This window comes from Mesocricetus auratus, unplaced genomic scaffold (assembly GCF_017639785.1).
Source record: "Mesocricetus auratus isolate SY011 unplaced genomic scaffold, BCM_Maur_2.0 Super-Scaffold_100676, whole genome shotgun sequence".
Taxonomy (NCBI): domain Eukaryota; kingdom Metazoa; phylum Chordata; class Mammalia; order Rodentia; family Cricetidae; genus Mesocricetus; species Mesocricetus auratus.
In genome coordinates, this window is record NW_024429266.1 from 17,404,875 (window position 1) to 17,432,696 (window position 27,822).

The window sequence follows — 27,822 nt, forward strand, 5'->3', positions numbered from 1 at the left end:
GACATTTTAGAATAGTCTTTATTGTGGTTGAGTAGTTAATTTTTTTCACTTAAAAAACAAAAATCCCGCCAGGGGGTGGTGACACATAACTTTAATCCCATTACTTTGGGGAGGCAGAGGCAGATAAAACTGAGTTCAAGGCCAGTCTGGTCTACACAAAGAATTCCAGGAAGGCCAGGGCTATACAGAGAAACCCTATCTCGAAAAAACCAAAATCCAAACCAAAAACACTGGCTTCCCCCACGTCTTAGGATGGAATAAGTCTTGAAGTGATTCTTCCACTAACAACAATAAAAATTGGACAATGGGGACACACCTTTAACCCCAGCACTCGGGAGGCAGAGGCAGGCAGATTTCTGTGAGTTTGAGGACGGCCTGGTCTACAGAGTGAGCTCTAGGGCAGCCAGTGCCACATAGGGAGACCCTGTCTCAAAACCACAAAAACAGACAAAAACCCAAACAACAAAGGAAAACCTGGACAATGGGATGGGGATGAGCAGAGAGATGGAACACTGTTAAGAGCACATGCTGCTCTTACAGAGGACCTGGATTTTATTCCCAGTACTCACTGCTGGCTCACAAACATCTGTGACTGCAACTCTAGAGAATCTGGTACCCTCCTCTGGACTCCACAGGCTTCGTTGTCCTCACATGCACAAACATATACATGAATTATAATGCTAGTTTTAACTGTATTGAAGTTCATTGAGTTGTACATTTTGGCTCTGGTTAATTTTGGAGTGTGATGTTTTTATTTCTTTGTAAAGCTTCTTTATTTCCATTCTCTACTGACATTAGAAAATCCTTTAGATGTTATCAGCATCAGACTTCCCCATTAGCACTGAAATCCCAGAAATGTGAAAGGCACATTTATTCTTCTAGTTAGCTTTTTATGACAATATAAAAAGCTGAGCAAAACTCAAAGTTAACATACAAAATGCATTCCATTTTTAAAATGGCATTGATAGTAATAATCTCTGGAACCGGTAAGGTTTCCTGCAGACAGCAGTCCCCACTCAGTGGAATATTGCTCTCTGAGCACGCGCACACTCGGGCTTGTTAAAGAGCTCCTCTTCTGATTCTGGAGTGAGCTGGATGTTGTCTTTGACTGGGGACAGGGGCTTCTTACAGGAAGAGAGCTTTTCAGAATCTCTGCAAAGATATAAAAAAAATTTGATTTTCAGCCTCTTCTTGCTTTCAAAATAGCCTCCCAATGTAGGTGCTTGTCTATTAGTAACACACACACACACACACACACACACACACACACACACACACACACACACACACACACACACACAGAGCAGCCGAATCAGGAATGCAAAGAATTTGTTTTTAATACAGTCTTACTGTGTTGTGCTGTGTGTGTGCCCTGGCTGACCTGGAACCCCCTGCATAGACCAGTTGGGCCTTGGACTCCAGTCTCTGCCTCTCAAGTGCTGGATTAAAGGTGTGTATTTTAAACACCTCCTTACTGGCCTCGGGCTAAGGATGAACACCAACAGCACAACAATAAGCTGCATTCTTTTAAACCAAACTCCCTAGTACTCCACACCTATTAAAAATCCAATTACGAAAATAATACAGTAACATTTTGTCTCCTCTCAATACATATTAAACACCACTAAGTTATTTTCTCCCCCAATAGATCTTTAAGAATACTATTGTAAGCCAGGCGGTGGTGGCGCACACCTTTAATCCCAGCACTTGGGAAGCAGAGGCAGGTAGATCTCTGTGAGTTCAAGGCCAGTCTGGTCTACAGAGCAAGTTCCAGGACAGCTTCCAAAACAATACAGAGAAACCCTGTCTCAAAAAACCAAAAAAGAAAAGAATACTATTGTAACTTTGATTTCTTCTGACACTGGCTCTGCAAGTCCCACGAGCCCTGAAGATGAGTGCTGGTGGAGATTTCCCTTAACAGATGAGTCTCTCAGGAGCTCTGTAGGATGGAATTATTTTCATAATTTTTGGACTCCTGTGTTGACATTTGTACGGTAAAAGCTGCCAGCAACTCAATGTGAGTGTAGACACCAGGCCACACTCAGCCACTACCTGTCCCAGCCACCCCCACCAAAGGCCGTGAAAGCAAGAGACAGCCACGGGAGTGTCAGGCAGAGGCAGGAGGTTCTCTGTGAGTTGAGGCTAGCCTGGTCTACATAGTGAGTTCCAGGGCAGCCAGGGCTACACGGTGAGACTTAAGTCTCCAAAAGAAAAAAAGGAAAGCTGTTTAAGATGGGCTTGGTGGCTCACGCCTTTACTCCCACCACTTGGAAGGCAGAGGCAGGTGGATTTTTCTAAGTATGAGGCCAGCCTGGTCTCTTGCTGAACCAAGCTCAGGTGTTTAGGCTAGGTTCCAAGATCTGCCTGTCTCCATTTCCAAATGCTGGGATTACAGGTCAGGCAGCCATACCTGGATTTTTTTTAGGTAGATCGGGGGATTCACACTCAGGCCCTCATGCTCACAGAACAAGTGTTCTCAACCACTCAGCCAGATCCGCAGTCCCAGAATCACAAGCTTCCCACCAATCTACATCGGCGGCACCTTGCTAACATTATGGGGTGCCTGTGGAGGTTTAGAGGACAACTTACAGGTGTTGATTCTCTCCTTCCAGCACTTGGGGCCTGGGATCGGACTCAGACTAGCAGGCTTGGAGGTGAGCGTCTTCGATGTGCTATCTCAACGGCTCTTTTAAATGTATTTAACATTAAAATTGTTCTTTGTGAGAGCAGCAGCCCGCAGAGGCTACAAAGGAAATGGCTGTCCCTAAAGCTGTAGTTAGTTACAGCCAGCTCTGAGTTGCCAGTGGGAAGTAAAGTCGGGTCTTTTGGACGAGCAGCAGCTGCTCTTAATGAAGCCGTTCTTTAGCTCTGCTGAGGGGCGTGACATGCAACGTCTAACAAATGGACCCTTTCTACAGGTACCCTTTAACCCTGCGGTAGATTTCAGCGTCAGCCGGAGAAGCACCAGTTTAGAATTAAGTTTCTTGTACTTCTCAATAAGCCAAGTGTCCTAAGGTAGAGCTGGTCTGCGTGGGAGCCCTGCAAAATAAGGGGGGGGGGGGGGGGGTGACAGCTGCTGCTCAAGTCACACTGGGAGTCTCAAAGGAAGCTGACTTAGCAGATCCCAACGTTGTCTTCTGGAACCAGTCATGTTCCTAAAACATTACTGGGGCCCAAACACTGGTTTGTCTGGTTACATCTGTGAGCACTTAACCAACACAGCTCCCAGCTCCCACCTAACTATTCCATTCCAGTCCTGCACAAAGAGAAGCAAAGGAGCTTCCGGTCTGGAAAGGAAGCTCCACGCGGGACGGAAAGCTGAACGTAAGCAACAGAAGAAACTGAGTCCCACGAAAACTCAAGGAGCTGGGGGCGGGGCTACAGGAGACAGTGCTCTGTCCTGATCAAAAGGGGAAGCAGGAAACTCACTTTTTAAACCCGAAGTTTTTCCAGAGTTCACTGATCTTTATCTGCAGCCCTGGCTTGTTCTCGGTATCATGGTGTTTTCTCTTCTGGACGCTTCCTGGCTTCTTGCTCAGGCCACTGACTCTGGCAGGCACCAGGGGCTTGATCTTGGTTGTAGAAAGTGTGTCCGTAGAACTAGACCTACACAGCCCAGGTACCTGAAGATAAATTAGAATTGTTGTAGTTATTTTGCTTGTTAGAGATGGGTCTCCTCATATGCCAGTTTTAACCTTTTGATCTAAAAGCACCTAAGTGTTCTTTATATAACAGAATAGGAAAAATATCCATATGCAATGCAAAATTCTAAAGATGTCTACTACAGAAACAATCAGTCCCATAACAGGCAACACACTTCTGGCATACAATTTCAGTTAAAAAGAGAGTCTTATTTCCTTCCTCTTCACCTCATTCAAAGACTGCTGGGTTCAGTGCACTTAGTGAGTAACACACACAGAAAACTGTGAGTTACTATTTTGTCCTTGATGCCACATAGTATGTCTGGGAGATTCTTGCATTTCAACATGAAACTGGATTGTATTTTGATTAAGTCTGTCTGCTCTATCACTGTGCAAAGGTAGCACAATGGACTTAACTCTCTTGATGCTTTTGTTTCCACTCTAGGACTGATCTTTTTGTTTGTTTGTGACAAGGTCTCTCCATATAGCCCTGGCTAATTCACAGAGCTTCTCCTCCTGCCTCTGCCTCACACGTGCTGGTATTAAATGTGAGCACCACCACACCCAGCCTTTAAGGGCTGATTTTTTTTTAGGATAGAGAGGGAGGTGTGTGAACAAGTCTTTAAAACTGATTAATCTGGCAGAATGTGCATAAAAGTAAAAAAATTAAACAAATAAAACCCAAAGCTCTGCTTGGGCTCACAGTGTTTATTATGTGAGAACCAAAGTTACATTTTAAGTTTTAATTACTATGTCTTAGACATACACGAAACAAAAATGCCTCTGGTCAGCAAGCCCCTTGCCCAAGGGCAGACAGTTCCTGAAATGTCAGAGGCTACTGGTTACCGGAGATAAAAAGTCACATGTTTTCACGACCCTAAACAGGTCTGTTTGTCTGCACCAGATGTGCTTGATTACATGTGGGCGGGTACTTGCCCCTGACTGCATCTGGTGGGAAGTGAATTAAATTATTGGTTTTCCTTTTCAAGGCCTTGAATACTTGATTCTAGGCCATCTTCTGGAATCCCAGAGAAGGTCCTGGTCAGAATTTAATTAAAGCTTGCTTTAAATTTGGCTTTAAATTGTAGGAGTGGCCTTATTCTCAATCAGTGGTATTAACAGGTATTTTGGCAATACACAGCAAATCGTTCTCACCCCAGGAATAGTCAATCACCATGGACTTCATTCTCACAAGTTAATTAAAAATTCTAGGGTAAAAAATTTTAGGGTTGAAGGGACCAGACCCTCACTCAACCCCCCTACCCCTTTAGCAGCCATGACAAGCTACAGAAAAGACATGTAGGCCTCTGACACAAGGAAACTCCAGATCCTCTGGCCTCCTGGACCCTAGGGCCAAAACTGAACACAAAGAAACTCCAGACCCCCCTAGCCTTCTAGATGCTTGGTCCCTGGGAACTGTTTGGACACAAAAGAAACTCCAGGGAAGACCAAAAGCTCCCCTATAGTCTCCAGGATATAGTTCTAAACACCATTGGTATCTGAACAACAGGCCACATGCAAGTAACAAGACAAAGCCATAGAAACCACAGAATGTTCCCTCTTGGCACTGACCAATGAGAATAATTGGTACACAAGTATTTCATGCCAAAATATGACTTTGAGAAATACTAATTGTTCCCAAATGTGAACCAATCAGAAACCAACTAATGTAATACTGTGACTTTTGTCTTTAAAACCTAGCAGTAGACTGGGAACCTCACTCCCCGTGGAGGTTGTTGCATCAGCTTGCTAGATGGGGTCCCTGTCATGGTCTGAACAACAATAAAATCTCCCTTTTATAGTTCAATGGGTCTGTCTCCCTGGCGCTCTCTGGGGATCTTTGCAACTTGGGCACAACAAGGGTAAACTAGATTATGTAACATATGTAGAAATATTTATTACTATGTACATGGAAAAGGATTCTTTTTAAGAAACAGAGAAAATGAAAAAGTATGTTTCAGTTAGCAGGTTAGACAATCCATAGCTAAGCACAAATGGTGTCCAAAGACACTTAAAAGTGAGGGGTTTTTTTTGGGGGGGGAGGGGTTTCCAGTCAGGGTTTCTGTGTGTAGCTTTAGAGACTGTTCTGTAACTCTCTCTGTAGACCAGGCTGGCCTTGAATTCACAGAGATTCACCTGCCTCTGCCTCTGCCTCCTGAGTGCTGGGATTAAACCGAGTATTTTTTTTAAAATTCAGAGGCAGGTATTTTAATTTTCTATTTGTGTGTGTGTATTTCTCATTTTCTGGCAATAATTACACACTGCTTCTGAAGTTTAAAAAAATAATTCTAAATGTTTTACCTTGTTCCTTACAAGTGTGTCTCTCTTTGAAAAGGGAGGTAACTGTTGCTTGGAGTTCTGATTTCCTTGATTATCAAGTGATTTATTGTTACAATCCGGTTCCTAGATTCCCCAGATGGAAAACAAAAATTTACTTGAGTGTTTTCTTGTTTGTTTGTCTCTTTTTAGACAAGGTTTCTCTGTGTAACAGTTCTGGCTGTCCTGGAACTATCTTTGTAGACCAGGCTGCTGGCCACCTGCCTCCCGAATGTTGTGATTAAAGGTATGCACCACCACACCTGGCTTACTTGAGTTTTTATGACAACTGCACCAATATCCAACCAATTGTATGAAATGAGAAACTCGGGTAAATAACATAATTCACAAAATACATAAAAACATGGGAAATAAAATGAACTAAACATGGGAAACAATCAGTTAAAATGGAAAAGGCATGTCAGTTTCACTGAAGAAAGTACCAAAATGTTTAGGCTGAAGAAACAGTCCATACAATAGAGACTGACACACAAAGTGCTTAGTCCTAAAAGGGACATCGTTCTCGGCCCCAAGCCCTGCCCAGGGTCAGGGCACATCTTAGAAGAGGGGGCAGGAAGAGCCAGAGGAGGGGAGGAGTGCTCTGAGTGTACTGTGGTCATGGCACAGCTACCACGGACACACACTCACACTATGCACACGCACTCACACAGCTGTGCAAAACCAGCTCCACACGCATACTCACACACCCAGCTGTGCAAAACCAACACTATGCACATGTACTCACACAGCTGTGCAAAACCAACTCCACACGCATACTCACACACACAGCTGTGCAAAACCAAGGCAGCTGAAATTCCTATGCAGCTGGTCAAAATGATTTCCAGGCCCTACCCCTCCCTGTCTACTGAGGTGATAGGTGCTGAGGGAGGCAGAGGGTTTCCCATGTCCCATACCTATGCACATATGGGCGGCACTAATTGTACTTAATGGGCTACAAAGAAGAAGGACATGAAGTTAAGAGCAGTAGGTGCTGGGAGGACTTAGGGAGAGATAGGGAGGCAAGGGTGTATCTGATCATAGTTCATTGGATGTATGTACGAGACTCTTATCTAAATACGGCAACTCAGAAACCGTTGGAGTCTCCTGCTGTAACAGATTCACTCTTACTTGGCCACAGTTTCAAGTCACTGACTCCAGAACCTGCGCCAGCACAGTCTACGATCTCTTAGCTGTGTTGTAAAATGGTCAGCACTGAAAAGCAGCAGCAGCCTCTACCTGAGGTGCCTGAGCAAATGCTCGTTTAACTCCAGCAGTGACTTTGAGGAGCACCCCTACCTCAGTTCCCTCTGCTTCAGTCCACAAGACTCTCCACATAATGAGGCTTCTCTCAGCATCTATAGAAAGGCCAGGGAGTGAGGACAGGACTCAGCATTTCTCTAAGGTTTCCTGGATTCCTCTTGGGATCCTATACCGTTATCACGCATTTAACAGAGACAAGATTGCCTTGTGCCTTACAGAACATTCACATTTCTCTGCTGTAGCTAGCAGTAGTGCTGCACGTGGTCAATTTGGCTAATTTATTTTCTTCCTTTCTTTCTTTCTTTCTCTCTCTCTCTCTTTCCTTTTTTTTTTTTTTTTTTTTTTTTTTTGACAAGGTCTCTTGCTCTACAGTCCTAATGGTAAGGAACTATCACACAGACCAAGCTGCGTCAGTCACATCAGCCTCCTCGCCCTGCTTCCTGACCTCTGAGACTGCAGAAGAGCGCCGCCGTGTGCACCTCATCTCAGCACGTCTTGTTTTTCCGACGGGAGCAGGGCATGCAGCCCAGGCTGTGGCCAAATTTGCAACCCTCACCATTTGAGGTTACAGCGCTGCCCCACGCCCTGCCTGGCTAAACAATTTCTTACAATAAATAGGGCCATGGGCAAGGCTCTTCAGATTAGATTCTGGCTAGGTGAATGGCTGGATCTGTTGCTGCCTTTTAACAATGAACTTTCATCAAAGGCTCCAATACTGAAGAGCTTCAGATGTACGCAGTGAGAACTGATATTCAAAGCAAAAGCTAAAGGACAGTAAAAACAAAAACAAAACAAAAACAGCATTGTGGTTTGGGAACATTTATAAACCAAATAAATATTAAGTTTAACTCTATGAATTCAATCTTTTTGAGCATTTACCCTCCCTCCTGTGAGGCAAGAGGACATTCAGTGAATGAGCCATCACTTAGTTTTTGGGGAGTGTCTTTCTTTCCTTTTTTTGTTTTGTTTTGTTTGTGAGAGCGGGTCTTGCTCAGCAGCCCAGGCAGACCTCCTTAGTGCTAGGATAGCCCTTATTTTAACACCACCATAGGATGGAAGATGTTTATCCCAGAAGACAGAATGGCTCTCAACACAAGGCGCCTCAGCCTGTGAGCTGATGAGGACCTCATTATTCAGCTGAAAGCTTACAAAGTTAGTGAAACAGAAAGATGAGCTGCAGGAAGAAAAAGGCTCCCTGCCCCCTCCCCCAGGAGCTCAGCAGGCTTGCAGTGTCCAACAGCAATGTTGCTGTTGTTTTCGAGCTGGTAACTGTCCCGGTAACTCAAATGGCCTTAAGACACAACATTCCATGTAGTAGAGGTTCACCCTACATGGAAGAGATTTATAGATCACAGGGCAGTGTCAAACGGGAGCAGCTGAAGGCAAAGTGAGACAAGGGGAGCTTGTGAAGTGACTCATTGAGGCCAGGGGCTGGCGACCCAAGTTCAATCCCCAGGACATGAAGAGGGACAGAAGTGACTCCCGTGGCTTGTCCTCCGATCCCTGCTTGTGCCCCGGGGCATGTGCCCTGACAAGCTCCTAAAACACCAAACAGTGTCAAGTGGGACAGACTTAGAAGATGACAGCATTAGCAACTTAGAGGTAACAGATTTAAAGAGAGCTATGAAGCCGTCACATCATTCCAAAATGTCACTGATTTACAAGCAGTATTTAGTTAAGGTTTTGATGTCAGCCAAACCAAAGCCAGAAATAAAAAGAAACTGAAGTCAGATATATGTAAAAGGACTAAATGCTTTTAAATTTCAAAAATTGCTATTTGTGTTATTACAAAGGAAGTTTATCAGAAATAAAAAAGTAAAAGAAACTATTTCCAAAGTGATAAGATACAACAAACACGAAAACGTTAATATAGTCATTCCTTTATATGCTATGAAAGGCTAGATGAATTTGAAGTTATATTAATAGTAAATTTATAGTATCAATTCATCTCATAGGCTATCACTGATTAGATTAGAAGATAATTAGGCGTAGAAGACAACTGTCTAGTCCCAGTCAGTGGAGCACCCAGGTTCACTTGAGGGGCCTCCAGGAAACGCTAGTGTAGGTATCCAGGAGTACAAAGAAATAAAGACAGAGAGGCCCCTCAAGTGAATAAAATGCAAGTTTTCTACACAGGAGGATTGTGTTTTTCAATTGACTTATTTTATGTGCATCGATGTTTTGCATATATGTATGTCTGTGTGAGGGCGTCAGAACCCCTAGAACTGGACTTAAAGACAGTTATGAGCTGCCATACAGGTGCTGGGAATTGAACTCGGGTATTCTGGAAGAGCAGCCAGTGCTCTTAACCACTGAGCCATCTCTCCAGTCCCAGAAAAACAGGAAGAGTTCTGAATAAAAATTAAGAAAGCCAGTTCGTTTCTCACCTCTGAATCCGAATCCTTACTGGATGGATGAGGAAGGTTCGATGCATTTAAACTGCACGGGGAGTCTATGCTTTCCTGACATCGTGAGGACCAGCCCACCTCATGCAAGGGCGGAGACTTAGCACTTGACATCTCACTTTTTGAATGACATGTGTCAGTCAAGGCACTGGTCTCTGGCACACAGGACGAGGACTCGCTCTTTCTTCGGAACTGCTGCAACGCAGTGCTTGGAGAGGGACTTGGAGTTCTTGAAAAATCTCTAAGAGTTCCTGACCAACTGAAACAACTTCTAAGTGTCCCCAGAGAGGGCGGGGAAATGGTTGCTACGAATTTACTGGTCTCAGAAGACTGAGCCTCATCAGGAGACACAGTCACACTGCCTGGGATCTGAGCACTTGGATCCTGCATCCCACTTATACCAACTAGTTTCTGGTCGTCTGTGCCTGTACACTCTGGTGCTCCGAGGTCGGCTGTGCCTGGACAGTCTGGTGCTCTGAGGTTGGCTGTGCCTGGACAGTCTGGTGTTCCAAGGTCATCTGTGCCTGGACAGTCCGGGGCTCCAAGGCCATCTGTGCCTGGACAGCTCAGTGCTCTGAAGCTGGTAGTGGCTTTGCCTGTGACAGCAGTTTCATTTAGAGGCTGACTGCTTGCTTTTTTTGGTACAAAATCGTCAAAATCTGGAGAACTACAAAAAAACCTAACAAGAAACAGGAAGAATGGATTGTCTTCAGTATTTTATCAAGATTCAAATATCTACTTTCTTACATAATGATGACAAAGATCTTGAATTTTAATTGGCGCTTTTATCCTACTTTTTTTTGTTTTGTTTTTTGAGACAGAGTCTCTTTACATAGTTCCACCTGTCCTGGAGTTTGCTATATAGACCAGGGTAGCCTCGAACTCACAGAGATTCACTTGCTTCTGCCTCCCAAGTGCTGGAATTAAAGACCTGTACCAGCATGCCTGGCTGAGGTATAAATTTTATCATGATAACATGCACATCTTTAAAGTTACTTATATGGTGAACCTTTAGGTAGAAGACAGCCGAGGCTTCTTAAATCCCAGCATTTGGGAGACAGAGATGGGGATCTCTGTGAGTTTAAGGCAAGCCCGGTCTACACAGTTCTAGGCCAACCAGAAAACAAAAGACCCAAACCAAAATCCTGTCTCAGTTCACAGCTGTTCCTTCCCAACTAGTGTTGTTTACTGCATTTCTAGATCCTAAAGATAAACAGAAATATTTATAGGAAAGGTGTTGACATTAATAAAGATAATTAAGACAAGACAGATCAATCAGCTCCTCAAAATACCATAAAAGGAGAAACAATGGAAAATGGGAAGAAAACCCTAAGAACAGAACTCCGACTACACAGTGGACCTGTAGGAACACGCTGATTGTGTAAGGACAGCTCCCAGAACTAACACGTAGGAGGAATCAACAACACACTCTGGTCTGAACTAAGGTGTGGTGGTTCATGTGGACGAGAGTCACCCAGGAAAGGAGCCTCTGGACATGCCTGTGAGAATCCTTTGGTAGATGACTCACACTAGAGTCCTGGGCTTAAGAGTGCTGAACTGAATACAAAGGAGACAGAGCTGGGCGTTTAGTTTTCCTCTTCTTGACCGGGGATGCAATGTGACTGACCAGCTGCCTCCTGCTCCTGACACCTTTCCATACGCATGATGGACTGTACTCTTGGAATATGACCTAAAACAAACCTTTCCTTCATTAAGTTACTTTTTCTCTGCCAGGCACTTTTTTTTCCTGGTGTATTGCCATGCAGAAGAATGATTTATTAGAACAAATTCCATGACGAATCATAGAAAATAACCATTTTCTGAAAGACATCCACAAGACCACCTGAGAACAACAGGCAGACACCTTCAAGAAGCACACACGCGCACACACACACAGACACACAAACAACAGGAGGGCTGGGCAGAGGCACACAGGACCTGTGTATGACTCTATCAGCTACGTGTAAACAGGGAGACCCATGCTACCCCCGGGTCTCCTGCCGCAGCTACCTCTCCCCCAGCAGATAGGTTCTGTTCAGGAGAAACACCCACACCCACATCAGGCCGGGCACAGGGCACACCCATGCCAGCCTGGTCGATATGGGACGCTCCCCATTCAGGCCAGCGGGCTCTTTGGCTGAGCGCCTGCAGAAACATCAGCCAGGGCAGCCACACTCGGCTCACCTGGCAGGCCCCTGCCGAACAAATCCTGAGATAGCACACCCAGCAGTGGCCTGTCCCTGCCAGGCCCTACAAAGGATCAGGCCACTGGAGCCTTATGCGGTTACAACTTTGTGCACACAACATCCAGGACCTGCCAGGCACTTCTGTCACAGCAACAGTGAAGTAACTGAGACTTAAGCACTAAGAAAACAAGCATGTGACAGGTTTCCGCAAATAATGCTACACCCAGCTTAAAGGCACTCTGGGGACACGATACCTGCTTCTGGTCCCCGGAACTACAACTGCGCCGCTTTCTTCGTTCTTCCTCTGTAAAAGCACTGCGAATTTGTTCCTTGTCCTAGACGGCGTGTGCGCATCCGTCTTGTGAGCAGTCCCATCATCCAGGTGGTGTGCAGACATTTCAGAAGAGTTAGAAGCTGCGCTATCTCCACAGCTGTCTTTCTTGGTCTTCTTTGTAAATGAAGAATACTGACTCAATAGGTCATCTTCAGACAGAGCTTCTAAACAAAAACGGAAGCACATGTAAACACATGGGCTTCTTCTGTTGCTGGTTACTTGTCCTGGATTTCACAGCCCACCCCCAGCCCCAATGTCCTAAAAGCAAAGCATCCTTTTTTTCTGCACATGCTGGTCAAGGGCTAGCAGGGAGCCATAACTTGGTCCTATTTTGTTTTTTGAAAGCTATGCCTCAGAAAAAGGACACCTTATTTCCTAGCAACCACATGGTGGCTCACAACCATCAGTAATGAGATCTGGTGCCCTCTTCTGGCCTGCAGGCATACATGCAGGCAGAACACTGTATACATAATAAATCTTTTCTTAAAAAAAGGACTGAAAAACAATTCCTTTGTTTTACAATTTTGCAAATTAGTTAACATTTAATTAAATTATCTATATGATTTGATACGAAATTACTCAAAATTTCAGGGCACAACAAAAAAATTCTCTAACTCACTCAAGTATTCTATACACAAACACAAAATAACCTAAAACGTATGACACAGGGACATAGTTTCAACAACCTACATGGAGGTTTAAAATGTCACTGTACTTGGCTTTGACAGCAACTGGAGAAACTCACCCTAAGCTCAGCCAATGACAGAAACAATGGTAAGTCACTCACTGCCAGGGTAAGCAGCCTGACTCTGCAAAGGTGAAAGCATTGGAGAAGGGCCTGAGTGCCACCAGTGTCCACCTGGCCACGCTGACCACCACACCCACTGTCACAGTCGCGCCACCACGAGTTCAATTACATACAAAGCACAAAGAGAACTTGCAGTCCAAAAAGGAATTCCCTTGGGTCACAACTGCGACCTCAGAATGTCTGAAGGACAATAGGGACCGGACTTAGTTTCGGGTTTGGGGGTTTCAAACTACAAGACTAACATATGAAAACCAGCTGTACTGGGCTGGTGAGATGGCTCAGTGGCTAGCTATTCAGTGTGCAAGCCCCAAAGAATGGAGTTCAAGCCCCAGGACCCACACGAAGCTGGAAAGGTAGAGACACAGAGTTGTCCTCTGACCCCAAAGGAGCATAGTGACAAAACTGCATTCCCACACATATCCAGTAATAATAATGCCACTGGCTCTAAATTATTGATTTAACTAAATCTCCATAGCATCCCTCCCTTGGTGTGAGTGTGAGTGTGTGTGTGTGTGTGTCGGTGCAGCCCTGGCTGTCCTGGAACTCACTCTGTAGACCAGGCTGGCCTTGAACTCAGAGATCTGCCAGCCTCTCCGTCCCATGTGCTGGGATTAAGTCATGCACCACCACCACCCAGTTCCATTGCTTTTTTTAAAAAAGAGAAATTGACAAGTGACTCCTAAAGATTACATAGAAACAGAAAGAACCTCAAACAGCCACAAGATAACCTTTGAAAAGTAGAAGGAGGGGGGCTGGAGAGATGGCTCAGAGGTTAAGAGCCTGACTGCTCTTCCAGAGGTCCTGAGTTCAATTCCCAGCAACCACATGGTGGCTCACAACCATCCAAAATGAGATCTGGTGCCCTCTTCTGGTGTGCAGACATACATGGAGGCAGGATGTTGTATTCATAATAAATAGATAAATCTTTTAAAAAAAAGAAAGAAAAGGAGAAGGAACTGCAGGGATTTACACCACCATATTTCAAGAGGAGTGGAGCTATGGTAACGAGTGTGTGATCTCAGGTCAGGACAGGCAGCAGAGGGTTTGCCCAGCCAGGATGCACAGGACGGTAAGGGATTGCCAACAGCTGCAAGATGGCTATCTGGAAAAACAGAAACTCCTCGGCCAACAGTACCGGACAACCACACTGTCATACATAAACTAAGGAGCCTGCAGCCTTCCTTTTCACCATCTTCAGTATCTCCAAACGTAGTAACGACAACCGTGAGACTAACAGGGTGAATCAAAGAAACTACAGTGGCCCAGGCTTGGAAAATGTTTCCTAAGTTTGACCAACTGTTGGAAGTCCCCGCTACGCAAGGCTGCAGTCCGCCATGTCCAGATAGCTCTGAGTTAAGCCCAAAATGGTAGAACTTCTACTCTGCCTGACCTTATTTGGAAAGTTGCCCCTGAGCCTGGATGCCTGAGTTCTCTGAAGTGTGACCTTCAACGCCGTTTCCTGCAAATGCTCTACCCCTGCTGCTCATGATAGCTAGGTGTCATGCTCCCATCTGTATGATGGGATGGTGCCGCCAAACGCAAATAAAGCATACTATGAGCATCTATTCGGTGATGCCACAGCTGATGTACTCACAGCCGTCTGAACTGTGCTCCTAGGAACCCTGCTCCTCCCCATTTCTGCTCCCTCCTCCCTCTTGGGTTGGTGGCCTATGACCCCGGAGGAAGAAGGAGACTCATAATAACCACCAGCATCTGGAAAAAATGAAATACATACCATTTCTTGGTCTCTTGAACGTGGAAGGCTTCCTAGGAAGATTTAACCCTTTAGTACTAATCACTTGTTTAAGGCCCACAGTACTTGAATTTTCCCTCAACGGAGGAGCATGGGAAACACCATTCACTTCACGTCTAGGACAATAATTCCTGTGCCAAATGCTGTTGGAAACAGGTGACTTCTGACACGATTTGTCATTCCAGCTATGACTTCTTGAGTGGACAGGCTAAAAAGGAACAAGGAAAAAGGTTACTTGCACAGGAGAAATGGACACTTCCTGCTGTATCTGCATATAGTAATGTTCAATTACCATTCAAGAGAAAAGCTTTTGAGCCTGGCCTGGTGATGTGGGCCTGTGACCCAGCTATCCAGGAGGCCAATATGGGAGGGTCAGGCTACTTAGTGAGTTCAGGCCCAGTGTGGGTGACTTAGTAAGCATTCTGGGAGTATGAGGCCAGAGAGTGTTCCAGGATAGCCAGGGCTACACAGAGAAACCCTGTCTCAAAACAAAACAAAAAGATCTGGCTTTCTTAGCAACTCATACCCGACATAAAGTCAGTGCAACCACACAACCAATCATTTAGCATCCTTCCTGGAGAAACTACAGAATTGCTCATTTAAATGTATAAAGACAGCACAGCCAGCAACATACAGATTGCCACCTCAGTAATGATAATAAGATAAACATGTTCTGTGCACAAATGGCATAATGTTGCATTCATGCACTAATTCTCAAAGAAACTATGGAAGAAATAAACATGAACAGAAGAGACAGTGCAAACTATCAGATCACAGCATGGTAAAGAGTTCATATAATGAAGACAACAGTAAAGAGTTTAGACACATAGCAGGCGCTCATTAAATAGTTAATTTATGAATGAGCCTAAATAGCTTGTACTCAAGGGTCATGTTCTGGGTTTTCAGCAATGCCAAGTGCCAGAGTCTGAATCGTGTAAAATAAGAAACAAGGCACCAAATGTAACATATAGTTATATAACAACTGCTTGTCTTGAAAAAAAAAACAAAAACAAAAACAAAAAACAAAAAAAAACACCCAGTCACATCTAAATTTCTCTAGGATCAAGTTAATCAGTCTTTAAAAGGAATTGGCTAGATGTGGTGTACAGGCCTTTAATTCCAGTACCCAGGAGGCAGAGGCAGGCAGATCTCTGAGTTTGAGGCCATCCTGGTCTGCATAGTGAGTTTCAGGACAGCCAAGACTTCATAATGAGAATCTGCCTTACAACAAAACAAAAAGACAAGATTTCACTATACAGCCCAGGCTAACCTTGAATGGCAATTGTAGCATCTCAGGGTCGCAAACCCTGGGACTCCAGATGCCTGCCACACCAGGTAGAATTGTTTTCCATGTACACCCTGCATAGAGCCAAACACAGGAATACTTCACAGCTGCTGAGCAAAAACTTGCCTCAAAGTTCTTGAGACAAAACTAAAATGTGCTTTTATAGTAGTTCTTAAAATGTTACCATAGTGTCTGGACTGTAGTCATCTATCTGCTCGAAAGTATTTATATCTCTGTTTCCAAGCGCTATCTGTAGAGCTACGTAATCATCGACATACCTAGGTTGGTAGGGTTAAGGAGAATGACCCCATTAACAAGCCATCGAATCACACGGCACTAAGAAATGGAAACGCTGTCTACTGCCACAGAGAATCTTCAAGGTTTATGATGGCCACAGATCCCACCCACTGTTCCCATCAGCATCATTGAGACAACAGGCAGGGTCGCTGACCTGTGTCCCTTGCAGGAGCTGTGTCTTCTTGAAGGGAAGCCCGAGGCAATTCCTCCCATTCCAGAGAGAGGTGGGGGAAAGTCCCTCAGGCTCACATTCAGAACTTTAACTTTTCACTAGCACGGTTTTTCAAAGTTGAGTAAAATACAACAATCTACATGATAAAATATAAGACCGATTTCCAAGTTGTTCTTTTTCACTAAAGTCACACTAAAAATAATGTGCCAGTACCAGTAATGTTAACAAAGGGAAAAATTCCACCACGATGCTCAGAAAGGATACCGTCCAGCGTAACTCAGGGTTTCCGGGTTAACATCATCGCCATAGGCATTCAGAGGGACCAGCTTCCTCTGGATGGGGTCGAACACCAGCTGGTAGAGGAAGGTGTTGTTGGCTCGGATGAACCCGGTGATATAATCCTCCGGCACCGTTATATTCATCTTGAGATAATGCCCGATTTTCTTGATAACCTAACAATGGACATAAAAACACTTCATGTGAAGCTGAAGAGGAGGGAGTGTGTTGATCCACACCTGACAAGGAGACTGGGAGGCAAGAGTCAACTGCCTTAAACTACACCAGAAGGACGTCTACCAGAAAACAGCCACGCCACATCACCCAAAACTCTGGCCCTCATGACCAGGTTTACACTGTTCACCCAAAATGCACAATATTGGGCTTATGTCAAGTGTACATTTCTAGAAATACTTTTTTGGTTTTTTGAGACAGGGTTTCTCTATGTAGCTTTGGAGCCTGTCTTGGCACTCTCTCTGTAGACCAGGCTGGTCTTAAACTCAGAGATACGCCTGCCTCTGCCTCCTGAGTGCTGGGATTAAAGGTGTGCGCCACCAATGCTCGGCTAGAAATACTTTTTAAAGTCCTTTAAGCAATTGGCACCCAGAACAGGGACCCCGCAGAGCTAAGTCCCCTTTGTCAGTAAGGACAGGACTTCACCTAAGGGTTTCGAGAGTCCCCTGGGTAAGACATAGACCAGGCAAAAGAGAGGTGAAAAGAAAGAACTGAACATTTTTGTAAGAAAGAAGACTCTTTAGACATAATGCAGTATACTTTTTAAATAGGGAATTAAAGTTAATAATTCAAAACTGATTGTTCACTTAACAGTTTGTACAGCGATGTAGTCCTTGGTTCCCAGATAAGAGAACTTTAGATTTAGAAATCTGGGATAGAGTAGGAAAGGCTATTCAAGCCTGGGACAGGTAAAATGGGCCAGAAAATATACCAACTGAAACTTTTTCTTATTGGAATGTTTTTAGACAAGATTTAGATACTAATAAGACTCAAGAAATAGATACTTGACCATTCCCCTATGGTGGTTCCTATTGGACATACTTTTTCACGTAACTTTTGCTAACATAAAAGTAGTAACTCATAACACTGATGGGGGGAGAACATTCTTACAGTCTACATAAAACTAGTGTTAATGTTTCTTTTGGACATACCGAGAGACCTCCTATGTGTTTTACTACCCAAACAAGAAATGAGCCTCCAGGATGTATGTATCTTATGTCTAGATATTTACTTGCTGATTCTCCTCGTGTACCTGGATGAGACAGCTGTGATCTTAAGTTTAATTCTATTGGCTCACCTTTTGTAACACCCATGTGAACTTAGGAGTCACCACCTCCTGACACTCCTCCTCATAAGACCATGGGTAGGATTTGGGAACATACTAGCAGGGCTAAAGGGTGTCCTTATTGGTATGGTTGTGCTTTTTCTAATCAAGGAGTTGCTATTCCAATTCCTCTCATATGTTTACAAATTCATGATTGGTCTACATCCAAAAAAAACAAAAGCAAACAGTAAATCTAGAACTGAAGAGTTCAAGGCTATCCTTAGCTACACAGCAAGTTCAAGGGCAGCCTGGTATTCAAAAAGCCTTGTCTCAAAACAATTTTAATGTGGGGGGTGGACTGAGATGGTGCAGGAGGGGGTAAGAGCCTCTGTGATTTCTGCTAACATAAAAGCTTTTTGTTTAATGAATTAATATTCAAATTTTGTTTAATTGCTAATACAGTCTATTGAGAGCTATAATCCACCTAAACAAAATTTATGACCACACAAAACCTTTCAGAGTATAAATATCCTTAGACCAGAAGGCCTGAGAACGAGTCTCAAGTACTAGGACCCAGAAGTTAAAGAGTTCTCATCCTTAGTCACATTTTCCCTTTAGTGACACTCACAGGCTAGAGATTGCCATTGAAAACCCATTCTGAACTCCCTCTGCTCCTTCATGAAGTGCCGGTCCCTCCTACCTTGACGATATCCGGGTTATTGGCCAGCTTCAGGACTTTGCAGGCCTTGGCTAGGCCGATCCCACGCAGGGAGGAGAGGTAGTCACAGCCCGACAGAATGCACATGTACCGGAACTTCTCCTCCGTGAACACGTCCCCAAGCTGCTTGCACATGCCCAGCCGTGCCTGATCCACTTCCAGTCCATTCCCAAACTGGTCCATTTTTAAAATCACCTTCACACAGAGGGAAACGGTCCATCCTATCATCGTTGTCTAAATCACAACAATTCTAAGGAATCACTCTTGCTCCAAAACACAAGTTTCTTCCTTTACATGAAAGCGGCCAGTTTCCTATTATTGTTATTAGGGTAATATATGCTCATTGCAGGAAATTAAAAAAAAAAATTGTCCATGCCCCACTTATCAATCACCCAGTGATAACATCTAATGAGCATCCTCCTAGCAATCTATGAAGATGCATATACATATTATAGTTGGGTAACCACCTATGGTTTTATATCTTAATTCCCCCTTTAATAGATCATTATAAAATTGATCATTAAATTGGTTTATACATTATTTCTTTCTTTCTTTTCTTTCTTTCTTTCTTTTTTTTTTTTTTTTTGGTTTTTTGAGACAGGGGTTCTCTGTGGCTTTGGAGGCTGTTCTAGAATTAGCTCTTGTAGACCAGGCTGGTCTCAAACTCACAGAGATCCACTTGCCTCTGCCTCTCGAGTGCTGGGATTAAAGGTGTGTGCCACCACCGCCGGCAGTTTATACATTATTTCTAAATAACTAAATAATATAAGTTAGTCTACCAAATCTAATTTTAAAAATGTAAGGCATGTGTTATTAGCATTAGAAAGTAAAACTAGCCAGGCCTAGTAATACAGGCTGGGGAGCGAGGAGAACCCAGAGTTCAAGGCCTGCCCAGGCTATAGAGTTGAGTCTGAGCCCAGGCTGGGCAACTTAGGGAGACTCAGCCAGAGTACAGAGCGAAGTGGGCTGTGGCTCAGTGGGAAGAATGCTCACCTAGCGGTCAGAGGTTCAACTCCATACCCAGACAGACAGACAGACAGACAGACAGACACACACACACACACACAGAGTCAAACAAAAGACAAGCTAAACACTGAGGTACTCACTGGTTGGGATATTGGGGGGTAGCTTAGCGACAGACACTTGCCTAGCATATGTAAAGCCCTGGGTTTATTACCAGAACCCCAAAAAGCAAACCAAGCCCAAATGCTAAAGCAGTACACAGATATTAAGCGACATAAACAGGTACTTCAGGTGAGGAAGTCTTGGCCTCCTCGACACACACACAACTCTCCCTCATGGCTTGGTGTGTAGCAGCTGCAGTTCAGTACCTTCTTACAGCCGAAGGCGAGGAGGTCAGAGTCTTCCGTGATGACAGCTTGCACAATCCCAGCTTTGTTAAGATAGGCCAACTGAGCATCTGCTTCATACGGAGCCACCAGGCAGTCCACTCCCAGGGCCCGGGCAGCCTGTCGGCGAGGCATCAGAACAGCGTGGTGTGAAATCAGAATGGCCCGGCACCACCAGCCTACACACACACACACACACACACACACACACACACACACACACACACACACACACACACACACACACACACACACACACACACACACACACGCACACCTCTAACACTCCGGCGCCACCAGCCTACACACACACACACACACACACACACACACACACACACACACACACACACACACGCACACCTCTAACACTCCGGCGCCACCAGCCTACACACACACACACACACACACACACACACACACACACACACACACACACCTCTAACACTCCGGCGCCACCAGCCTACACACACACACACACACACACACACACCTCTAACACTCCGGCGCCACCAGCCTACACACACACACACACACACACACACACACACACACACACACACACACACACCTCTAACACTTTCCAAAACCCACGTCCTTTGAAGCACATCTTTCTACTTTCAGCTCTAAGATAGTTTTCACACTGCTATGCTTTATAGGCTTGGGTGACAGCTCACTGGCCACACAATTCTTGGTTTTGACCCTAGAACTCACAAAAAGATGAGCCCAATGGAGCCTATATGTAATTCCAGCACCACTATACAGCAAAACGGGAGGCGAGAAAAGGGCTGGCAGGCTGCATACACAGTGATACACAGCAGAGACCTAGCCTCGAGTGCGGGCAGAAAGGGAGGACTGACAGTCAGGGTTGTCCTGACTGCTCATTCAGTCTGTGGTATGTGCAGGAGTTCTGAGAAGCCCCTCAATCAGCGAGTCAGTGAGACATCTCAGGCCATCACTACAAAAAGAATGAGCTGATGATTAAACACAGATTCAGCCACAGTGGGTAAGAAACAAGCCCCTGGGGAATCTGTCCCTAGCATCTCTGTACACAACAGTCCAACGGATGCAGAGCATCTGTCCAGCGGCTCTGCTCTTTCTCACTAACTCACCTTTATTACTTTGTGGGCCATGGCATGGGTAATGTTGACACAGCGAGTGAAGCATTCTCGGGCTTCTGACACTTTGCCCTCTCGAAGAAGCTGCTTCCCTTTAAGAAGGTTGCTTTGTCGTCTCCTGAAAGGGAAAAACATGACTAAATTAGAAACACAGCAGCAGACTTCAGAAATAATAGTCAAACTGCACTTAAAGCAATTTTGCTAGAATGAAAGAGTTGGGCATTTAAAACTGCACAACTGCACATCAGATCCGCTGGTGTATCAGCCCAGACAAAACTAAATCAGATTTTTTGAGACTGGGTCTCATGAAGCTCAGGCTAGCCCCACACTCATGAAGTAGCAGATGAACTCGCACTCAGGACCCTTCTGCCACTACATCCCATGTGCTGGGATTTCAGCAGCATCACCACTCCAACTGAGGAAGTGATTAATAATGTATACAACGTGACTGACTTTTCCACAGCAACCTGTCATTTTAAAGGTAATTATTTCTAAATGTGACAACAATCTAACACAAACAGACCATCTAAGGGAATCTTAGGGAATGTACAGATATCAAGATTTTAGAAATTGGTATCCTGTGTCCTGAGCATCTGGCCTTAGCACAGTTAAGCCAGAGTGTCAAGTATGGAGTCAACTTACTCTCTTCGAGATCTCTCCACTTCCTTTTTAGAAGGTAAGGTACATCCATCAAAGACAAGAATAGGCTTGACCCCATGGTTCAGCAGCATATTAACAAACTTCATACAAAATCCTACATACCTACAGGAAGGAAAAAGAAAATGGAAAATGCACTTACATGCTATGAATCTCTTAAATTTGTGCTTTATTTAAGACCAGATGACAGAATTGCAAAGGATTTGTCTTCTGATGTTAAAGTTTCCAAAGGAAACAGAGTTAGTTTAAATCTCGCTGCAAGTACTTATGGGGTATGTGGTAATTAGGAAGTTATTTGACTCTCTAGGCCTGTGGCTCTCAACCTATGGGTCATGACTCCACTGGGGGAGTGAATGACCCTTTCATAGGGATCACCTAAGACCATGGGAAATATCAGATGTTTATATTATGATTCATAACGGTAGCAAAATTACAGTTATGGAGTAGCAATGAAAATAATCTTATGGTTGGGGATCAGCACAGCATGGAGAACTGTATTAAAAGGCTGCAGCATTAGGAAGGTTGAAAATCGTTGCTTTAGGATTTTCTCTATTGTAGATTAAAAAGCTTTGACATCTTTTGAGTTTCATATTTTATCCTTGCTCCAAGTACTTTTTATTCTTACATTAATAAAACTGACTTGAAACATCTCAAGTCTATTGAAAAGTTTTAAGAACACTTGATTTCTCCCACAATGCCTTGTCATACTCAAGACACTTGACAGTATTATCTACAATGCATCATGCATGAAATTTCATCCAGTAGTGCCAATAACGTCTTTCAGGACCAGTGATATCCCGGTTAACGTTGAACAGCATGATGCTTGGGGTGTCTGAGTTTCACAGTAACACATAAGCTCCGCCAACTCACAGCCAGAATGCTGAGGGGACAGAGATGCTGGACCACGAGCTTCTGAGGAAAGGCCCCAGCAAACCGAGTTATTACTGTTCCCATATCCAGGACCCAGTGGCACTTGAGCTAAGCTTTTGAATCAAATACAGTTACTTCTCTGACCACTTGTTGTATTCTCTGCTGTGGACAGTGACAAGGGCACTGCACAGGGGACAACAGAGGCTACAGCACGACTGATCATGGAAGAGCAGACGAAAGCAAACAAATGTTTTAAAGCCAAGTTACTTGTCTAACTCGAAAGCACAAAGCATCAGTTAGTCAGGTAGCACCCACTCGTTTACTTCCAAGTCAGCACATGCTGGCCTCAAAATGTACAGTGACTGTAAGTATTTATAATTAGCTTAAGCCCAAATTCCAAAGCTGTGACCATTTCTGGCTAATACTGCTATCCGTGGTAGGAAGAAAAAGCAAAACAATTAATTATACCAAATATGGCTTTCTTAGTTGTCAGGGGAAATTTTAAGCCCATAGCAGACATTAAACATTTTAGTTTCATCAGTATTTAATGAGTATCATAGAATGGGCCTTGCGGATTCCATCTCTTACTTTTCTGATAAAAAAAGGATATTGCCTGTATTTTAAAAATCTTTCCAATTGGCAGGGCATTGGTGGCACATGCCTTTAATCCCAGCACTCGGGAGGCAGAGGCAGGAGGATCTCTGAGTTTGAGGCCAGACTGTTCTACAGATCGAGTTCCAGGACAGCCTCCAAAACAATACAGACAAACCCTGTCTCGAAAAACAAACAAACAAAAAAATCCTTCCAATTAATCAAAAAATCAAAAATTTGAATCAAAGGCTGGAGAGAGGACTCAGTAATCAAAAGTGCTGGTGGCTCTGCCACCGACTGTCCCTCCAGGATCTAGGTTCGGTTCCCAGCATCCACAACTGCCTGTGACTCTAGCTTCAAAGGATCCAATGCCCTCTTCTGGTCTCCTCAGGCGCAGACACACACGTGGCACACAAACATACAGGAAGACAAAACACCAATATACATTTAAGAAAAGATATCCAAAGCTAGAAACTAAGTTTTCTTGGCTAAGGAACAATTCAAAGAAAGCCAGCTGAGGCTGCCTGAATGGCCATGGCCCCCACAGGTCACGAATTTGAATACTTGGTCCCCAGCTGGCAGAACTAGTTGGGAAGGATTGGGAGGTATGGCTGTGTTATAAGGTGTATCACTGGGAGTGGAGCAGGCTTAGGACTTAAAAGCCCACACCATGCCATTCTGTTAGCTCTCTCTGTCTCATGCTTGTGGTTCAAAATTTAAGCTCTCAGCTCCAGCACCATGCCTCCCTGCCTACGGCCATGCTCCTTGCCATGATGGTCATGGACTCTAACCCCCTGAAATAAGTTGCCTTGGTCGTGATGTTTTATTACAGCAATAGAAAAGTGACTGAGACACCAGGTACAGCAGTACAGTCCTACAAGCCCAGCACCCGGGAAGCTGAAGTGAGAAGGAAGGAATTCAGAGTCATCCTGGGCTATAAGGTAAGGTTTTTTTTTTTTTTTTGGTTTTTCAAGACGGTTTCTCTATTGTTTTGGAGGTTGTCTTGGAACTCACTCTGTAGACCAGGCTGACCTCAAACTCTGCTTCCCCAGTGCTGGCATTAAAGGGAGGTAAGGTGAAGGCCCACCTGGGATACAAAAAGACCCCCCCCCTCAAAAAAAACCAGAAATCGAACACAGAAAGTAGTAAAAAAAAAAAAAACCAAAAAAAAAAAAACCCGAAATCGAACACAGAAAGTAGTAATAAAAAAGTGCAGGCTGTTCTTTTTGAAAAGCTTAAAGGGTACAGCTTTATTATTAGAAATTAAAAGCAATTATAAACAATATGTGCAAAAAGGGGGGGTTAAAAAAGCATAGTTTTATATACGAATTATGTGAACCTGCCCAAAGTGAGGTCACAGAGTTCTGACTGAATGACAACAGGAGTCACCATTTTTGGCCAGAGCATACTGTCCCTTTGCCTCATTTTGCTAACGGAGATTAGCAGTATGTTGTGGAAAAACATTATGGATTCTAAAAACATTGTTAAAAAGTTATCTAAGGGGAAAAACAAAGGCTTCTCTTAAGCAAAGAATAATGAAGATAATGATTGATCTTTGACTGTCCATATCAAGCTACTCTGACTTCTTACCAAGAACAAGAGTCAGGTCTGTACCACAGAAGAAGCCTGGCAATATTTTAAACACAAGTCCTTAATAAATGCTAAGATTTATTCAAACAATAACCGGAAAAACAAAAACAAACAAACAAAAAAAAGCACTGAGATGCTGGGAAGTAGCTCCATTCATAGAGTGCTTGCTTACGTGCCTGAAGCCCTGCGCTCCGTCCCTTGCACTGTAAGACACTGGGTGTTGGTGGCACAAGCCTGTAATCCCAGCACATGGTAGGATTCCTCCTCCAGGAAGCAGGAGCAGAAGTCCAAGGCCATCCTTGGCTATTGTAACAAGTTCCAGACCAGTGTGAAATACCTGAAGTCTCAAAAAACAAAAAGCACCAAAACATTCTGCTTCCTAAACTAAGAGACACTCCAGACTTACTTATCAGTAGGCTCCCCTTTAGCGAGCTTTTCAGCACAAGAGATAGCTCCTTTGTGAAGCCAGCAGTAGGTATCCACAGCGACAGCCTGGCCTTTGTACTTCTTCACATTGACGGGTTCCGAAGCTTCCTTGATGAACTGAAGCAGTCCCTGAATCCCCATCGTGCCAAGTCAACTACATGAAAGGAAGGGAAGGGGAAGACAGCAACGTATAGCAAAACCTATTTACCAAGAAGTTTTACAAAAATAAACCCAGCCTGGGCCTAGCACAGAAACTAATAACTGATCTCTAGCCTTGTCCCTGCCAACTTCTGTAGCTCAGAATTCATTACTCACCAACACTAACCTGAACACCACTGAGGAGTTTCTTGGTGGTTATTTTTTTCCAAAACACTCTCTTTCATACTTAGAATCCCAAAATGGGTTCTCATCTCTTAACACAGTTCTAGGCACACAGAAGGCATTACAACTTTAAGTCTCTTTCAAAAAGATATTGTTGAAAGCCTACAAAAATGTGCATGCTATGACATTATATCCATCCTTCCAAAAAGGCATTAAAGGGCTATATCCAAAGCTGCAGTGTAGAAACTCAAGTTAGGAGAAAGACAGACATTTCAAGTGAAAAGTAATCAGAATTATGGGAATGCACTTTTATATGACACCAATTCAACACCATCAGAATGTATTACTCCAAACAATAATAATACATAATAAGAAGTAGTAAGCCATGGTGGAGTCTAGGGACAGTTTCATCATACTCACTGAAGGCTGCACTCAAGCAACAAGAAAACATGTTTGCTGTGCAAAAACAGCTTCAAGGAAAACACTTTTAATTTCCACTCCCTTCTAGCCCCTTAGATGGAAATCCTGGAGCTGCCAGCCCTTTCAAAGCAACCAATCTTCCCCACTCCAATCCCAGCAGTTGCTTGGTATTTCCCAGTACAAGTATTTCTATCAAAGATCATGTTTTTATTTGTCGGTGTTGTGCACACAGAGGCCAGAGCAAGGTATTGGGTATCTTCCTCTATTGCTCTGCCTATTACCCTGATGCAAGGTGTATTACTGCACCAGCTAATGCCCCAGGAGTTCTTTGGATCCACCATCTCTGCTTCCCAATGCTGGGGTTACTAGCATTCACAGACACATGGGGTTTTTATAGGGGGGCTGGGGACTCTACTCAGGTCCTCATGTTTACAAGAGCAAGTGTTCTTAAAAGGGAGCATATAGAGAGACCAGTTTGAGACAGACTTTTGATTGCTTGAGCTGCATATGCCCGCGGAGCAGGGCCTCTAGCTGAGCTTCCTGAGATTCTCCATTCAGATTAAGCGGACAGGCACTTGGCTCTCCAGGCCTAAGATCGTGTTTTTACTACAGGGTAAGAAGACAGCGGTGCCCTGTTGACACCACAGGAAAACAGCAAGGCTCTTGTCCTGAAACTCTGAGGCTCTTAGACCTTTAAGGCCACGCCCAGTAACTATAATTCCCTGGAGAGACACGACTTCTGAATTTTAAACATCAGGCAATTTGGATGCAGGTGGGCCTCCGGCCACGATTTGTGGAAAACAAAGAGTCCACTACCTTTAGAGACAATGTCTCTAAAATTGTGTGTTCGTGCATGCTGAGGAACAAAAGGGCATAATTACATTTTACGAAACTTCGGTAAATTTCTTCTAGGCTAAGTAAATCTCGAGTAAAGATTTCCTCTTTAGCACAGGAGTGACTGAGCGCCATATGGCACACCTACCCCAGGAGATCGCCCGTGGCACCCGAGGTAACAGCAGCGGCGGCTTCACCGTAGTCCTGTCTCCAAGGAATGAACAGGCATGGCCCGCAAGCCCATCCCAGGCGCTGCGGCTCCTCAAACCTGCATCTGAAAGGAAATATACAAAGGAAACTCGCCGCTAGAGACGAGTGCACGTGTGGACACTGGGAAAACCAGAGACGTAGAGGTCAAATTGGTTGCCTACGGGCGCCCAACGCACGCTCCACGCTTGCGTTCTCTTCCCGGAGACCCGGATCCCGCGCCGAGGGAGAGAGGACGCGTGGATCGGAGCCGAGGGGACCTCACTTTCCTCCACACAGCCCGCTCCTCTTGACACCGCCCGTCGCCGGCGTAGGGGATCACTCACCGGGGCGCAGAACACCAGCAAGCCGCCGTGGCTGCAAGCGCAGCCGGGGACCTTTCAATTTGCGCGGGATCGCGAGGCCCCGCCCAGCGGACATGACGTCACGCGCGTCTCGAACCGCAGAGTCCGCCTCCCTCTCTTTGTGGTGACCCCGCCTTGCCTTCCTCTCATACGGGTTTTGAGCCCTTCCTCGCGGAGTGGGGGACTCGCCTCCAATGGCCAATGCCAGCTTGAACACTGTGAAGCTGGACATAGTAGGGATCGCTTGTCCTTTGGGGGAAGTAGGGGATGGAGGAGGGAGAAAGCGGCGCCCCGGAAGTTGCGTTCTTTTTCTCGCCCGTTCTGCTGGGAGTTGTAGTTCTCGCTTGAGCACGCCATCCAAGCCA

At 44.6% G+C, this 27,822-nt stretch overlaps 1 protein-coding gene across 3 annotated transcripts; it reads right to left on the bottom strand.

Annotated features, from left to right (window-relative positions):
• Exo1 (exonuclease 1) lies at positions 1–27,513 on the bottom strand. 3 transcript variants are annotated; one of them, XR_002384520.2, is made up of 16 exons: positions 27,440–27,513; positions 27,055–27,180; positions 25,312–25,485; positions 21,840–21,959; positions 21,192–21,315; positions 20,062–20,199; positions 18,713–18,925; positions 16,722–16,909; positions 16,173–16,266; positions 14,686–14,911; positions 12,063–12,306; positions 9,605–10,301; positions 5,943–6,044; positions 3,430–3,623; positions 2,590–3,039; positions 1,041–1,152 (listed from the first exon to the last, which is right to left on the bottom strand). XR_002384520.2 is itself a non-coding variant. In XM_021231940.2 (15 exons), exons 3-15 carry the CDS (start codon positions 25,470–25,472, stop codon positions 1,017–1,019), a joined length of 2,637 nt encoding a protein of 878 aa, XP_021087599.1. In that variant the 5' UTR covers positions 25,473–25,485; positions 27,055–27,180; positions 27,440–27,513; the 3' UTR covers positions 1–1,016. The 3 variants fall into 3 exon arrangements, 2 of the variants coding, with proteins under 2 accessions (XP_021087599.1, XP_021087600.1); XM_021231940.2 differs by lacking the exon at positions 2,590–3,039 and having other exon boundaries at positions 1–1,152; XM_021231941.2 differs by lacking the exons at positions 2,590–3,039; positions 5,943–6,044 and having other exon boundaries at positions 1–1,152.
• Between the last annotated feature and the right edge of the window lie 309 nt (positions 27,514–27,822).

Coding starts and splice junctions, on each gene's coding strand:
- Exo1 (XM_021231940.2), bottom strand. CDS start 25,472: ATGGGGATTCAGGGACTGCTTCAGTTCATCAAGGAAGCTTCGGAACCC. Junction 20,200..21,191: donor TGGCCCACAAAGTAATAAAG/GTGAGTTAGTGA, acceptor CCTCGCCGACAG/GCTGCCCGGGCCCTGGGAGT. Junction 3,624..5,942: donor ACACACTTGTAAGGAACAAG/GTAAAACATTTA, acceptor ATTTATCTTCAG/GTACCTGGGCTGTGTAGGTC.